At 51.6% G+C, this 13,154-nt stretch overlaps 1 protein-coding gene across 4 annotated transcripts in view; it reads right to left on the bottom strand.

Moving 5' to 3' along the window:
- The window catches only part of HEG1 (heart development protein with EGF like domains 1), a 56,251-nt gene extending 43,414 nt beyond the window's left edge, over positions 1-12,837 (bottom strand). For 3 of the 4 annotated variants that reach the window (XM_069780921.1, XM_069780922.1, XM_069780923.1), the window contains exon 1: positions 12,369-12,833. In XM_069780921.1, the coding sequence (XP_069637022.1) occupies positions 12,369-12,546 (178 nt within the window). In that variant the 5' untranslated portion in view covers positions 12,547-12,833. Of the gene's footprint in view, positions 1-12,368 lie in introns of all 4 variants that reach the window. The other variant, XM_069780924.1, reaches the window with a different exon arrangement.
- Between the last annotated feature and the right edge of the window lie 317 nt (positions 12,838-13,154).

Here is a 13,154-nt window from a genome sequence, read left to right as displayed (position 1 = left end):
CGTGCAGGGACCCAGCCCGGTGTCATTTTAACTTGTGCTCCCATCTGAGGGCAGTGCTGCTGGAGACTGTCAGACGGCTCGGGGAGGAAGTCTCCTGGCAGGGCTCCACCAAAGTGGAGTTGCTAGGTCACTGGAACAATAAAAAGGCAAGAAAAAACATCCTGGCTGCAAAAAAGAAAGGGGGGAAAAAAAAAAAATGAAAAAAAGCCATGGCAGTGCGTACAGCGCTGGTTGAGTGGAAAGAAACAGGGCTGGAGAGAGCAGGATGATGCTGTTGCTGGCTTTTGTAAGCCAGGTTTGCAACTGGTAAAAATCTCACATGGGGCAATATTTCCAAGGAAGCTAGCCCGCTGCTGCTATGGAGAGACTGATTACCCTTTGCATATTAACCAGGGCATCACAATCCATCGTATGACTTTCTTGCACCATCACATGCCCCCAGCAGCTGCCCACGTTCATTTAAACTGGTAATGTAAGAAAACTGCCTCCAAGCAGGGCTATATTTCAGTGATAAGAGGGTGAGAAGCCTCACAAGGTACAGAGTACTGTGCAGCCCCCGGGGCTTGGGCTCCTCTCTAAGGAAAGGTGCTAGCAGCTTAGAAGCTGCAGGATGAAATTTTGCTTCCTGAAAAGTTTAATTTCAAGGCCAGAAGGGAGCATTAGCTCATGCTGTCTGACCTCATGTATAACCAAAGTCATTCCATGTACGTTATTTACTCCCAATATAAGCTCAGTGACTTGTATTTGACTTAAATGGATTTTGCAGGGGAAAAAAACCAAACTACTGGTATTTGTGATTATTAAGGATTGTGCTTAAAACCATGAGAACTATGGGCTGAAGCATAGACTTTTCTGCACAAAACCTCACTGCACATCAAAAAGCCATACCCAGCGGTGTGAAGTGTACGTGTGGCAGGAGCCGTCCGCCCCAGGAGCTGAGGACTCTGGCCCTTTGCAGACCCAGGAGGAAACAAGGTGGTATTTTCATGTCAGACTCTGGAAACAAAACCACAGGTCCCTGCTCCAAAGTGGTCTGAGCCCAGGAGCTGCTTCCTACAGCCAGGAGGGGACAATAAATACAGGCAAGATGGAGAAGGGAGTAGGAAAAGGAGTGCTGCCACATTGAGAGGCCACGCTGGGAGCTGCCACGGGTCCCTGGGGGCCAAGCGATGCTGCCCACGGCCATAGGGAGGGCTTTGGTCCAGGTGTCTTGACCAGAGCCTTGCTCCAGCAATGCACTTAAGAAGAGCTCCCCAGGGAACTATTCTCCATGCTTAATGCTAAGCACACACCAAAGAGCTTTGCTGGCTGGCGGCCACACCAGGGATGATGACCAGCCTGGGAACTGAGCAACTTCTCAAGGACATGGTGGGGACGAGAGGGATGAAGGGCCCTCTCAGATGCAGGAGGATCACAAGGCCACCAAGGGGTGGATGCAGTTTGGTGACGCAGAGATACAAGGCTCGCTGGATTCTTCCCTCCACGTAGACTAGCAAAATCCAACCCCATCCCAGGGGAAAACTGATGGCAGCCCAAGCCTTACACCCAGCTCTCACCTCCCAGCTGAAGGTGGGATGCAGGGCATGGTGTCGTGGCAGTGAGAACCACGGGTGCTCTCGTGGCTCCTACTCTTCCAGCAAAGGACGGTGAGACTTGGGAGGGGATGGAGAAAAAAGCAAACAGGCAAAAAACTAAAGCAGCTTAAAGAGAAATTAATCCCCAGAAGAGATAAGGGCCCCCACCTCCCTTCCCCCATCTGCTGCGAAAGGATGATGATCTAAATCGCATTTCCTAGATGACACCGCACCGATCTGCCGCCGGAAGCAGCGGTGGCAGCGCTCAGGATGGTGCCGGACCTCCTTCTTCCAGGGACCAGCCAGGTCCTTGCCCGCTGGCCGGCCACCACTGCCACCGCAGAGGAGCAGGGAGCCCCGGAGCCGCTGGAGCAGGCGTTCCCCCCGCTGCCCCGCGCAGCTCTCCCACCGCCTCTGCAGTCACATGTTTCCTTTCTGAGAACCAGGGGGGAAGGGATTTACCATTTCCAGGGCCTTTCTGCCTGTGTTTCGGGGAGGCTGAAAACAAGACGCCTTCTTTCGGCTGCGTGGGGGTCTCTGCTCTGCAGCAGGCAGCCCCGTGGCCGAGCCCTGCAGCCAGCAGTGGAAAAGGGTGATGGAGAAGGGCAGGATTGGGCCGTCACCCTCCGAGCTGTCACTGAGGACTCACAGGAGTCAGGGTCAGGTCACAGCCTACCTTGGTGCGTAGGGGCACTGTGTGCTGACCAAGGCAGCGCAGAAGATCAAGAGGCCAGAAATCGGCCCCCAAACCCCGTCTGCCCACACACTGACCCATATTACCCAGCACAGAGCCACCTCACACAGACTGCCTTGGCATGCTCTTGCCATCAAGTGATCATCAACTTTGGTCTTAACCCGGCATGTGACACGGCTTACCCAGCACTGTACGATCTCCAGGCTATACCAGCAATTTGCAGAACAGGATTATGAGGATCTCTCTCTGCACGGTATGGACCGTTCTGAGGCCACGAAATTGCTGGTACTCCCACTCCCCAGGTCAGAAGCCTCCTGGTCCTGATTTGGCTTTGTTCATGTATCATATTTGCTGCATGTCTCTCAGAAAAGACCATCTTCACAATTATTCTGCACTCTCTGATCAAGTTTCCCTCCTAAGAAACATCCTTTCAAAGGGCTTTTATCTGCAGGGTTGGCTGCCACTCTAATACTGCAGCCCCATTCTGTATTTGCTGAAAGAGCTGATAATGTCCTAAAAAGAATTAACATTTAGATGTTAGTCCTGTAACTGAATCCGAATCAAACAATGATGACTGTTCAAATGCCTAAAGCTACTCAGGGGTATTTTCCTTTGAGCTCTTCCAAGCTTGTACCAGGGGTAAGGAGCTTTCTAAAGATGCCTTTGTGAGCACCAGCTACTGAAACCCTTCTCCTTGTCCCTCCAGACACAGATACAATTATGCCCAGCTCCGGCACAAAGATAAAGGCTGAATTACAAGAGCAGTATTATGCTCCACAATCAGGGTCCTTGATTCCAGCTGACAAGGAAAGCAAATCATACGCAGTTGGTTTGCTGATGTTTCCAATCCGGGAAATTCATTCCCATCACAGGGGAAGAAATTAGTTCAATACACAGGGTAACCTTTTGCGCTACCTCCCCAGCTTGTTAAATTACCTTAACTTGTCAGTTCATGAGATCTTACAAGTTACGCAGGGTCAAACCTGGCCACCACTTGTATGGGATATCTTTCTTTGCAGAAGGTTTAACCACCAGCTGCTACAGTTTCCCTGATAAGAAAGTGTTTTCTTACCTATAATGGCATGGATGTAGTAGGACAGCTATTCAGAGAAGCTGTGCAACCTTTCTCTGGAGTAAATTCTTAAAAACATGTTAGATAAACATCTTCTGGGGTGATCCTGCAAGGGGAGATGTCTTGAGATCCCTTGGGAGATATCTTGGGATCCCCTCCAGACCTGCCTTTTGCTTTTATAGAGTGGTCGAAAAACCAAACCAAACCAAAAACCCCTCAAATATCCAAACTCCAACCTCCACCCTTCAACTTACGTGTACTCCTCCCCCGAAGACAGGTCCTGCTGCCCTGGGTGGGCTGCAGTACCCTCCTGCTAGGCTATCACAGAAGGTATCTTTCCAATAACACATTGAAGCCAAATCTTCAACTTAGTGTGATTCATCCCCGCTTCAGCGACATTCAACAGAGTGTGATGTTTCACGCTGGTCCTCAGGGCTTAAGAGATTTTCCACAAGAGGAAGGGTGTTAACGCCAGCATCCTAACAAGTGGTGACGTGGATAATTGTGCTCTATAGATCCAAATTCCTCTTGTCACTCCAGATGCAGAAGTGCCTTTTAGCGTGCTCTTCAGGGAAAAAAGAGCCCTCCTTTGCTACTGGCTAACCCGAAGGAGCCTGTCCATCAGCCCAAAACTCCTGCACAGAGTTTCTTCCATGGTCTGGAGATCCCTGAGGGAATCTGAGGGTGGTTCTGGCAGCAGAAATGACAACTATGTCTGCCTTGTTATAGAGGCGAGAGGTCAGACTGATTCCTGTAAAGGCCTTTAAAACCTCTGCCATCACACCACGCTGAAAAATGCTGAGAAAAACGCCCTGAATGTGTGTGTGCAACACGATGTCCTCTGGGAGATGCAGCCTGTGCTGCATCTCTGGGACAACCATTAACCCTTCCCAGCTAACAATTCATCTGTCAGACCATTTAAGATGCTTCCTCAGCCCTTTCCCAGCTAAATTAGCTCAGGGTTAAGACAAAACGGGTATTTTCTCCCAGGCTTGAGCTGCAAGATCCTTGTTGCCATCTAACCACTGTGCAAAAGGTCCCTCAAACATCCCCGTGTTTGCCTTGGCAAAAGAACCACAAAGGTCACGGCGTTTCCAGAGGACTTTTTGCAAGCACTGTCTTGGGAACCCAAACTGGGGTGCTCACGCGGGGGGGGGCAAAGGGAAGGACCTGCAAGGAATTGGTTGCATTGCAAGTGACACGGTCACCCTCAAACAGCTTAAACTGCCCACAGCTGAGATGCTGCAAAAGCAGTTTTAAAAGTGTTCCTAGCTTCACATCCTTGCAAAGAATGAAAAGGCAGATGGAGCTTGCTTCTCCCAGCAGACAGTCAATCTGCCAAGGTCAAGGCACTTGCACAAGGTATTCGGACAGCTGGACAGAAAATAACTGAGGTTGCACCCAATTTTCCTGCTGCATTGCCCTGCACTTCCTTGCGCACCCTCTCTTTGCCTAGCAAAGTGAGACAATTAAGATGGTTGCACTTCTCCTGCAGACACACAGGCAGAGACCTGCCAAGCAGGAGTGTCTGAAATGGCCCCTCTGTCTGGACTCAAAAGCCTCTGGAGATCAGCTTTGAGCTAGTGGTATTTTTAAATACAGCCAACCTGGACTTCTTGTGTGTCTCCTGGATTTGCAGCTCACATTTTCAAGGGGTTTTTTTATCTACCACCTTGACAGCCAGAAGCTCTTTTTCTCTCCCCCCTAAGCAATTCTCCTGTAATGACAACTACAGGAGTTGGGGTTTTAAGGAAAGGCAGCCAAATCTTAGGAGCTCTCGACACAGATCCTGACTTTTGGCAGCAGCGCTCCTTCGCCCACAGCCGAGATGCTGACTGCAGCTTGGGAGATGCTTAAGTAACCAACTGCAAAACTATTTATCAAATGGTTCAAAGTCAAGGGCACAGTGGATGCAGAAGCAGATATAACCCTTCTCAACAGCCCTGCCTGTGCAAAGGACAGGCAATGGGAAATACCTTCATCCAAAGCCATGGGACAGACTGGGGGGAGCAGCACGGGAGCAGGGACAGCTTGTAGGATATTTCCTATAAGCTCCTTGCTTATAGGAAATAGGTTGGATTTTGCATTTCAGGCCCTTTAAAAATGATATTTTTATATCTCATGCATTTTTTACTGGATTCTGAAGAGATGAAGCTCCTGAGACAACTTCGTCTGTCCTCCTACTTTGAAACAAATTAGCCTGAACGGCAGAGACCTCCAAGACAGCAAGTTCCTACAGACTTCATGAAGACCAGCACTTTGCTAGAGAAGACTCTAGTGAGTGTTCGACTTGGAGAGGTGCTGCACCCATACCAAGGAGAGTCCCCGTGGTTTGACCCATGCCCCAGCCGTGGGACCCATACACACTCAGCACCCACAGAGCCCAAAATAAATCACGGCACACACTAACGCCACACACCCTGTGGCGAGCAGAAGAGAGCAAACCACAGAGTAACTTTATCACATGTCTCTCCCTTGCATGGGTTTGCCCAAACACTGACAGCTCTAAAAGTGAGCCTCTTTCTCCCCTGGTTTTACACAACCACACTTTTGACCCCAGCACCCCAGTGAGTGGAAACCTCGCATCATTTTACCTTCCTCCAGTTGATCCCTCCGTTCACCCTGGCTCTGCCTGCCCCTTCTCCAAGCTCTTCAGGACCAGGGGTGACCATCACCCCATTCAGCACCCAGCTGAGATAAAAACCAAATTAACAGCAAAGAAGGGATATGACCCAAGATCCTAAAATGTGTATTATAAACCTGACAACATTCGGATCCTACAAGAGGTCCTCATTTTAAGCAGGAACTGGTTCTTATTCCCTTTTTCCCTTGTTCTCTCCTGAGCACTTCAGTAGACTGGGTCTCACAGCAGCGTTACTATAACACAGGCAACAGCTACACTAACAGCTTGGAGGAGCTGAAGTTTACAGAGCTTCCTTTACTCAAGGGGACTGCATTTTTCTAAGATTATATTATTACTTGGGCTGGTCGCTCAGTAATGCAACATCATTTCCCTTTTGGGTGGGAAAGTTCTCTCCTTGTCCTCGGACGCGAATGATTTCAGCCCGAAAGGATGAATGCGAACACTGCATAATCAAAGAGCCATACATGAACTGTGCCCCTTGCTGAAGCAGCAGGATGTTATGGTATAGCACCTGGGCATTGAAAAAAATATATGGTGATGGGTGTACATGCATCAGCTGTATGTACGCAGAAAAGGGTGAGAGGGAAGGGTGGCCAGATACCACAAAACCATTTTCTCCTGATAGGCGCCCACGGTCTTCACTCTTTCACTGAGCCTGTTCTCACAACCCTCTTGCATCTGTTCTGGATGGATATCCCAGCAAATGAACCTCTAATATTTATGGAAACAGCAAATTACAATTCAAATGTCACAAAACTGCTCAGAGAAATACAAATTTGAATTTATAAGCAGTTCTACTGCCACTGAAAATTGGGTTCTGCCTTTTACGCTCAGCCGATCAGCAAAGAGAAAAAACATATTGTATGACCTACATCTTCAATCGAATGTAAATAACAGGGGCTGTGGTTGGGGTATTAAGGCCTCGTGACGAGCTTGCTCACGAGCTACAGACTATGGATTTTGTATTGGACATTATGAGGGGAATATTACGAACAACCAACCTTTAATTCGCTTGGAGCGCCTTCTGACCCTCTCGCTGGTCAAACTGCCCCGAAAGCTTCTTTGCACCATTGCAACAGCAGAAAGTCACCACAACAGGTGTCAGGATCTGGCCATGCCTGTTTCCAGAGGAGCTCCATGCATGTCTGAGTGGATCAGCCCAGGAGTGAGCGGTGCTGTTCATCTGCCCAGAGACACCCTGACCCACCCAGACCCTCCTCACCCCCCCACACCTGAGAAACTCTCTTGAAGCTACGTGGAGAAGCAAAGCCAGGATCCAGAGGGTTTACGCTGGCTGTCTATGATCCCTCCAGCTCCAGATCATTTCCCCAGGGTATTTAGGAGGTTGCAGCCCTGCTCTGAGCACCTCACCTCCCTCCTGCCTCCCCACAGCAGCACAGACACAGGCAGAAAGACAGCGGTTTTGTGCTGCAAGAAGGCAGCAGGCTCAGCCATAGCTGAGCCCTACCACTCTGTACCTATCCTTATTTTGGAAATGGTACGTAGCTACCGTTGATGGGGAGCTCACAGCACCAGCCAATGGGTCCTTCCAGCAGCGACTCCAGAAGAGCTGCAGACTTCGGCGGTGCCTTAGTCTCTACACCACAGCACTGAAACACTATTGCTACACTGATAGGTTTTATTGCCTTGGTTATCTCGTTAACTGAAATAGTTCCTTATTTTGTGCTGCTTTTTATTAGCTCGGATGAACGCTTCATAAATAAAACCATCGCAACCAGACTGATGCTACTGAGCCCTCCGTCCACTTCTGTACAGCCGTAAGAGGAGCCAGCAGGACCAGCAGCAGCTCCCGCAGCAGCCGTGCATGGCCCCGGAGCCGGGGCTGGCCAGCGGCAGCACCCAAGCAGGCAGCCAGCACGCACCTACAGACGACTGGACTTTGGTCTCCACTTTCACCCAAGGGACAGCTCAGTGCCCGGTTTGGTAGCTAGCGGCACAGAGCAATCCCCTGGTCCTATTGCCCAGACACCTCCCAAAATCCCTTTTGCATGCAGGACTGCCTGAAACGCTGCGGGTTTGAAGAAGCGGCTTTACATTTCGGATGCACAGGCACAGTCCCAGCCCTGGCAGCATCCCTTCGAGTTTTGTACTACAACCACATCAGGACTAACTGCCTTTCTAGCCTGGTACCGCACCCCCTCCGCCAAATGAGCGCAATCCTCTGCCATCCCCGAGAGATGTGATGGTGATGGAGCCGCAAGCCTCCACACGGCGCTCGGCTGCTGTGACATGCCCCCTGTAGACGAAGAGGACAGGGAGGATGGAGCTTGGGACCTCAATCATGGAGGGTTTCTGTCTGCCAGCCCAAAAATTGGGATCTGAAAGAGCAAGTGAAGGAAGCAAGTTGTCCCAGAAACCCCATGCTCCTCTAAACTCAGCAATATCTGCGACTTTTGATACTGAAAGTAATATTCCCTGAGGAAAGCCCCCCTGCACCAGCAAGGCTGGCATCAGGAGACACGGTAACAACCACCCGTCTCCTGTGTCCTCCCAGCCACAAGAGAAAATTAAAGCAAATTAAATTATCCCTCTGAAGTGGTGACGGCTGGTGCAGCAAAGCATGCTGCTAATGCCTGCTGAACGGGCACAGGCTGGCTCTGGTGGTTTGCTACTGGGAAATCAAACTTTGCGGAGAGCCCAATAACAGGCTTTGGGTACAGCTATCCCTTTACCTGCTGTGCGCTGGTCACAGCTTAGCAGCCTCATTCTCTGCGTATGGAGGTGTAAATCAATACGCATCTCTATGTGCTCCCTGCCAGTCGGGTTACACAATTATCTCTTGGACCATATTCATTTACCATTTAAATAGCATGCAAAGTGCTTTTACAGACTGATGCAAACCCAGCCTGTCAGTGTATGACCCTTGTTACCTTCAGGGTCTTGGGATGGGGAACAGGCAGGGAAGCCGATCTCTTATCTCCCTCCTTTTCTGAAATGCTTTTTTTTTTACCTTCTCTTTTCTTTTTTAATTACGTACCCCAAAGGAGGAGAGCTAAATCTATACAACTCCAGGGACTTCACATTCGCAGCACACCAACCAAATCCACTTACAGCTCACAGAGAGGAGCAGTGAAGATGCCCAAGAAAAGAAAACCCTGCAGCCTACGGGTTTTTTGATAGCGATGCAGAGGCACGGGAGGCGATCCTTCCTTGTCCCTGTGCCGCAGAGGGAGAAAGCATCCTTCCTGCACCGCCGGCGGTCACCTGAAATCCTATCAAAGCTAAACAGCAGCATGTTAGTCCTCTCTGCATCGGCGTGACTGCACAGAGAGCCGGGCTTCTGCCCCCCAGGAGCCACAAAATCCATGCTGTGAAATTTGAGGCAGGTTTTGAGGCAATACCACACTTTTGTGCAAACAGGCATCCTCATCATCTTCTTCCCTCACTCCTAAATTTTCTTCTTCCACACACAGAAAGTTTCAAAGATAGAAAGTCTAAAAAAACCCCGTAAATAAATGCAGACTGTTCTGTCCCTCTCTTAGGGTTGGGAAGTTTCTCCTAGCAGCCAGCCTAAATCTCTGCTGCAAGCTAAGCTGATTGCTTCTCGGGTGATTTCACACCTTATTTCCAGGGCTCCCACTGGGGAAGCTGCAAAGAAAGGCAGCAGCTGGCACAGGAGAGAGGGAGAAAGGACAGAAGGCCAGACACAGATGGCAGAAAAGCAGATCAACTTCTCAGGGCAAGCCCGTTGCCGGCAGCCCTGCACTGTGCCGGGCGGCATGGCAGGGCACCGGTGTGGGTCAGAAGTAAAGGGAGAAGGAACATTGCAGAAACCGGGGGAGACCCCGGCCATAGTGACTCTGTGGGGGGCTCGGTGCCACCTCCGCTGTCCCCGTGGTGTCACTGCAATTATTCCCATTTTACAGATGGAAAACCTGAAATAAGGAGACCTGCAGGAGGACAGAGCTTGTAACCGAACCTCCACCCGACCCAGGCTGGCAGCAAATGGTGCCCTTCGGCTTGTCCGGTGCCCATGTAAAACAGCTGCCGGGAGGAATTTCGCAGAGGGGTTTGATGATGCTTTAACTCTACTGTCACCAGGTTTCTCACTTCCTACTTCACCTATTTTTTCCTATGTTTCTGTGCCCTGATTCAGCCTGTACTTTAAACAACACACGAAAGCCATCTGTCCTCCTATCTTCAGCAGACAAGCCCACGGTGGGTTTGGCGGGGAGGGACGGCGGATGCCGTCCGAGGCGCAGACAGGCCAGGGAAGGCAGCTCCGCAGGGCAGCCCGGCTCTAGCCCCACTCCCTCACCCCACGCTTTGTGAGAGGCTCAAAAGCCCCATTTCTACACCCACTGCCTCACCATCTGCTCGCTAAGCCCTGCCTAAGAAAGGGCTTTTGCCGCCTAACCTCAGACTCATTTCAGATGTAATCTTCATTTCCACGTAGCGCCGGGGTGATGGGTTTACAAGAAACGTTTCCCGCCCCGCTTCAAGCAAGCGTTTTCAAAGGTGAAAAACATCTCAGAGGGCCAGGAGCGGCAGTGAGACAGACAACAGGGATTTCTCAAGTGTCTACAGCTCAACCTGAGAGTGATTCAGGAGATCCCGTCAGCCTGCTCCCATAACACCAAACAATTCCCTTGACTGACAAGCATAGAGCTGTAGCTAACAGCGAGTGAATCGTGGCTGTCAGGACCCAGCATAATTCATGATGCCGTTTGCTAGGGAGCGAGCTACTGCCGGGCTATTCATCACTCCTTCACGATGCGTCCCCCGTTCCTTCTGGATGGGGTTGACATGATTCACGAGCACCTGTAGCTGTTGAGCACAGGCTGCACGGAGCAAAGCCTCTGCCGCTGAGCCAGGCGGCCAGACGCTGGTAGCCAGACAAATGGCTTTTCCAGCATATGGACAGATAGTTCGAGCTTTTCATACTCTTAACAAAGGAAATGCATTCCTCCACTGACTCTCAGGAGTCATCAAGGTCACAGGAAAAGATGCCAGATCGAAAGCTGAGATGAAATTAAATAGTTTTTTCTGTCCACCGAGGAATTTGTGCAGCTCTCATCAAATAATAGGCGAGCACTTTGCTGGAAAGTTGCAGATTTTATCTTCACAAGGTTGACAGCAGGTAAGACAGCGTTATTCTCTCCCGGTTTGGAAGGCAAACTGACACTTGGAGTGGCACAAAGAAGTGGCTGAGCTGGCAACAGACCCAAATCTCCTTCATTTCGGTGCAGTATCCTAGTCACCAGGCTGCTCTCACACAAACACTGTTAGCTAGGAGTTTTCTAATCCGCTGCAGGGTACATTCCAGTTGATATCCCCAACTATATATCTGGTCTAGTGGGGATACCTCCTACAAAGGTACGCCTTGGGTTTGTGAACAAAACTAAAATGTTATAGATGTAGTTTTGTCACATTTCCTGAAATTGTATAGCTCCATGAAAGTAAACTTCACCCCAAGTACCAAGGCATGATATTCTCTCCACTTCAGAAATTAAAAGATGAAATTTGACAGTCCAGCTCAGGCAGGTGATCAATCCTAAAACCTACTTAAAACCTACACAGGTCTAATTTGACATACTGGATTTCTTTATACCACCTGCAGACACCCAGCACTTTCCAAACTCATCAAGAATTAGTCATCCTTAGAGCTGTGTGTCTTATTCGGCGAGGAAGCAAACCAGTTTACCGAGTGACACTTGAAATGAGCCCTGCTTGTTCTGGGAAAAATATGGTTTATCCTGTGCTGAAACCAAATTCAGTGTCACTTGTAAAGCACCGAACTAGTCATCGCTCCCAATAACGACGCTGTAGATGTGGTGTGCAAGGAAAAACGCGACTTTATACGTGACTAATCTGACGGTCTGTAGGCGACGCAAAGAGAGAGGGTATTTATAGAGAGCTGATGGCATCTGTCCCCACACCTGGATGTGGGTCAGCACCTGAGGTGGAATGAGGGCATGCCTGGACACAAGTGGTAGCCAACACAGACCCTGAAGACCACCTATGGGAGCACCGATTTCCCACCTGGGAAGCGTTTTGGTGGGTGGACGCGTGTTAACCATGCCCCCGGTACCCACCAGAGCCTTCCTCAAATTCCTCTGTGAAGTTTCCACCGCTCGCCTTCGAGTCCGTCCGCACACCTACAACCCGTCGACAGTTTCCCACCCACCGTTCCCATCCCAAACCTTCACCCCACTTGAAGCACTTGCCGGTACCGCGACGGGCTGGGCAAAATTAAAAATGGAGAGGGATTCGGGAAGGGAGGAGCGGGGGGGGGGTCGCACTTCGCAGCCTGGGTGATGTCGGGATGCTCAGCAACCCTCGGTCGCGATGCGGCGGCGTGGGACCCCCTCGCCCTCTCACCAAATCCCATCCCCATCCCCAGGGCGGAACGGGGGCACTCACCCGGGCTGCCGGCGTGTCCCGCGGCGGGAGGCGAGCAAGGGCGGCCGAGTCGGCTTCGGGACGAAGGAGGAGGAGGAGGAGGAGGAGGAGGAGGAAGACGCCGTGGGGAAACGAGGGGCAGCGACCCGGCCGGCGGGACCAGCCCCAGCAGCAGCAGCAGGGTGCAAGCTGCCGGCATGGCGCTGGGGGTGGATGGGGGGGAGGGGGGGGAAGGGTAGGGTGGGGTGTGGGGGGGGTGGTTGTTCACATGCCCGGAGCTGGGCAATGAATAACCACGTCAATAGCGATTTTTAATGAATTCACCGTGCCCCCCCCCTCCCCGGGGCGGCGCAGAAGGCGGCCGCCCCGGTCTTAAAAGTGCGGGGTGCCCATAGCGGAGGGGGCGAAGGGAGGGGGGGGCCGGCCGGCAGCAGCCTGCGGCCAAGTGCCGGCGCCCGAAAGTAAAAGGGCAGGCGGCGGAGGCTCCTCCTCGAAGCCTGACATCACCCAGCCGCGGCTCGGCTCGGCTCGGCACGGCCCGGCTCCGCACGCCCCCCCCCCCCGCCCCGTCCCTCCCCGGCCCGGCCCGGCCCCGAGCGGCCGCCCCCTCCCGCCCCGCGCAGCCGTCGGGCCGCCCGCTCCCTCCCCCGGCTGCGCGAAGCACTATTATTATTATTACTAAAAATGATTTTTTTACTTTATTTTTCCTGATGCACCTCCCGGGCGAGCAGGAAAGCCCCTTGCCCACCCCCCCCCAAGCTACCGCGCCGAGAGGCAAACAGCGCGCAAAGTCCCGCGCCCCGCGCA

Source organism: Haliaeetus albicilla, chromosome 4 (genome assembly GCF_947461875.1).
Source record: "Haliaeetus albicilla chromosome 4, bHalAlb1.1, whole genome shotgun sequence".
In the NCBI taxonomy this organism is placed as follows: domain Eukaryota; kingdom Metazoa; phylum Chordata; class Aves; order Accipitriformes; family Accipitridae; genus Haliaeetus; species Haliaeetus albicilla.
Note: the sequence above shows the minus strand (reverse complement) of the source record. Positions and strands in the feature narration are given on the sequence as shown.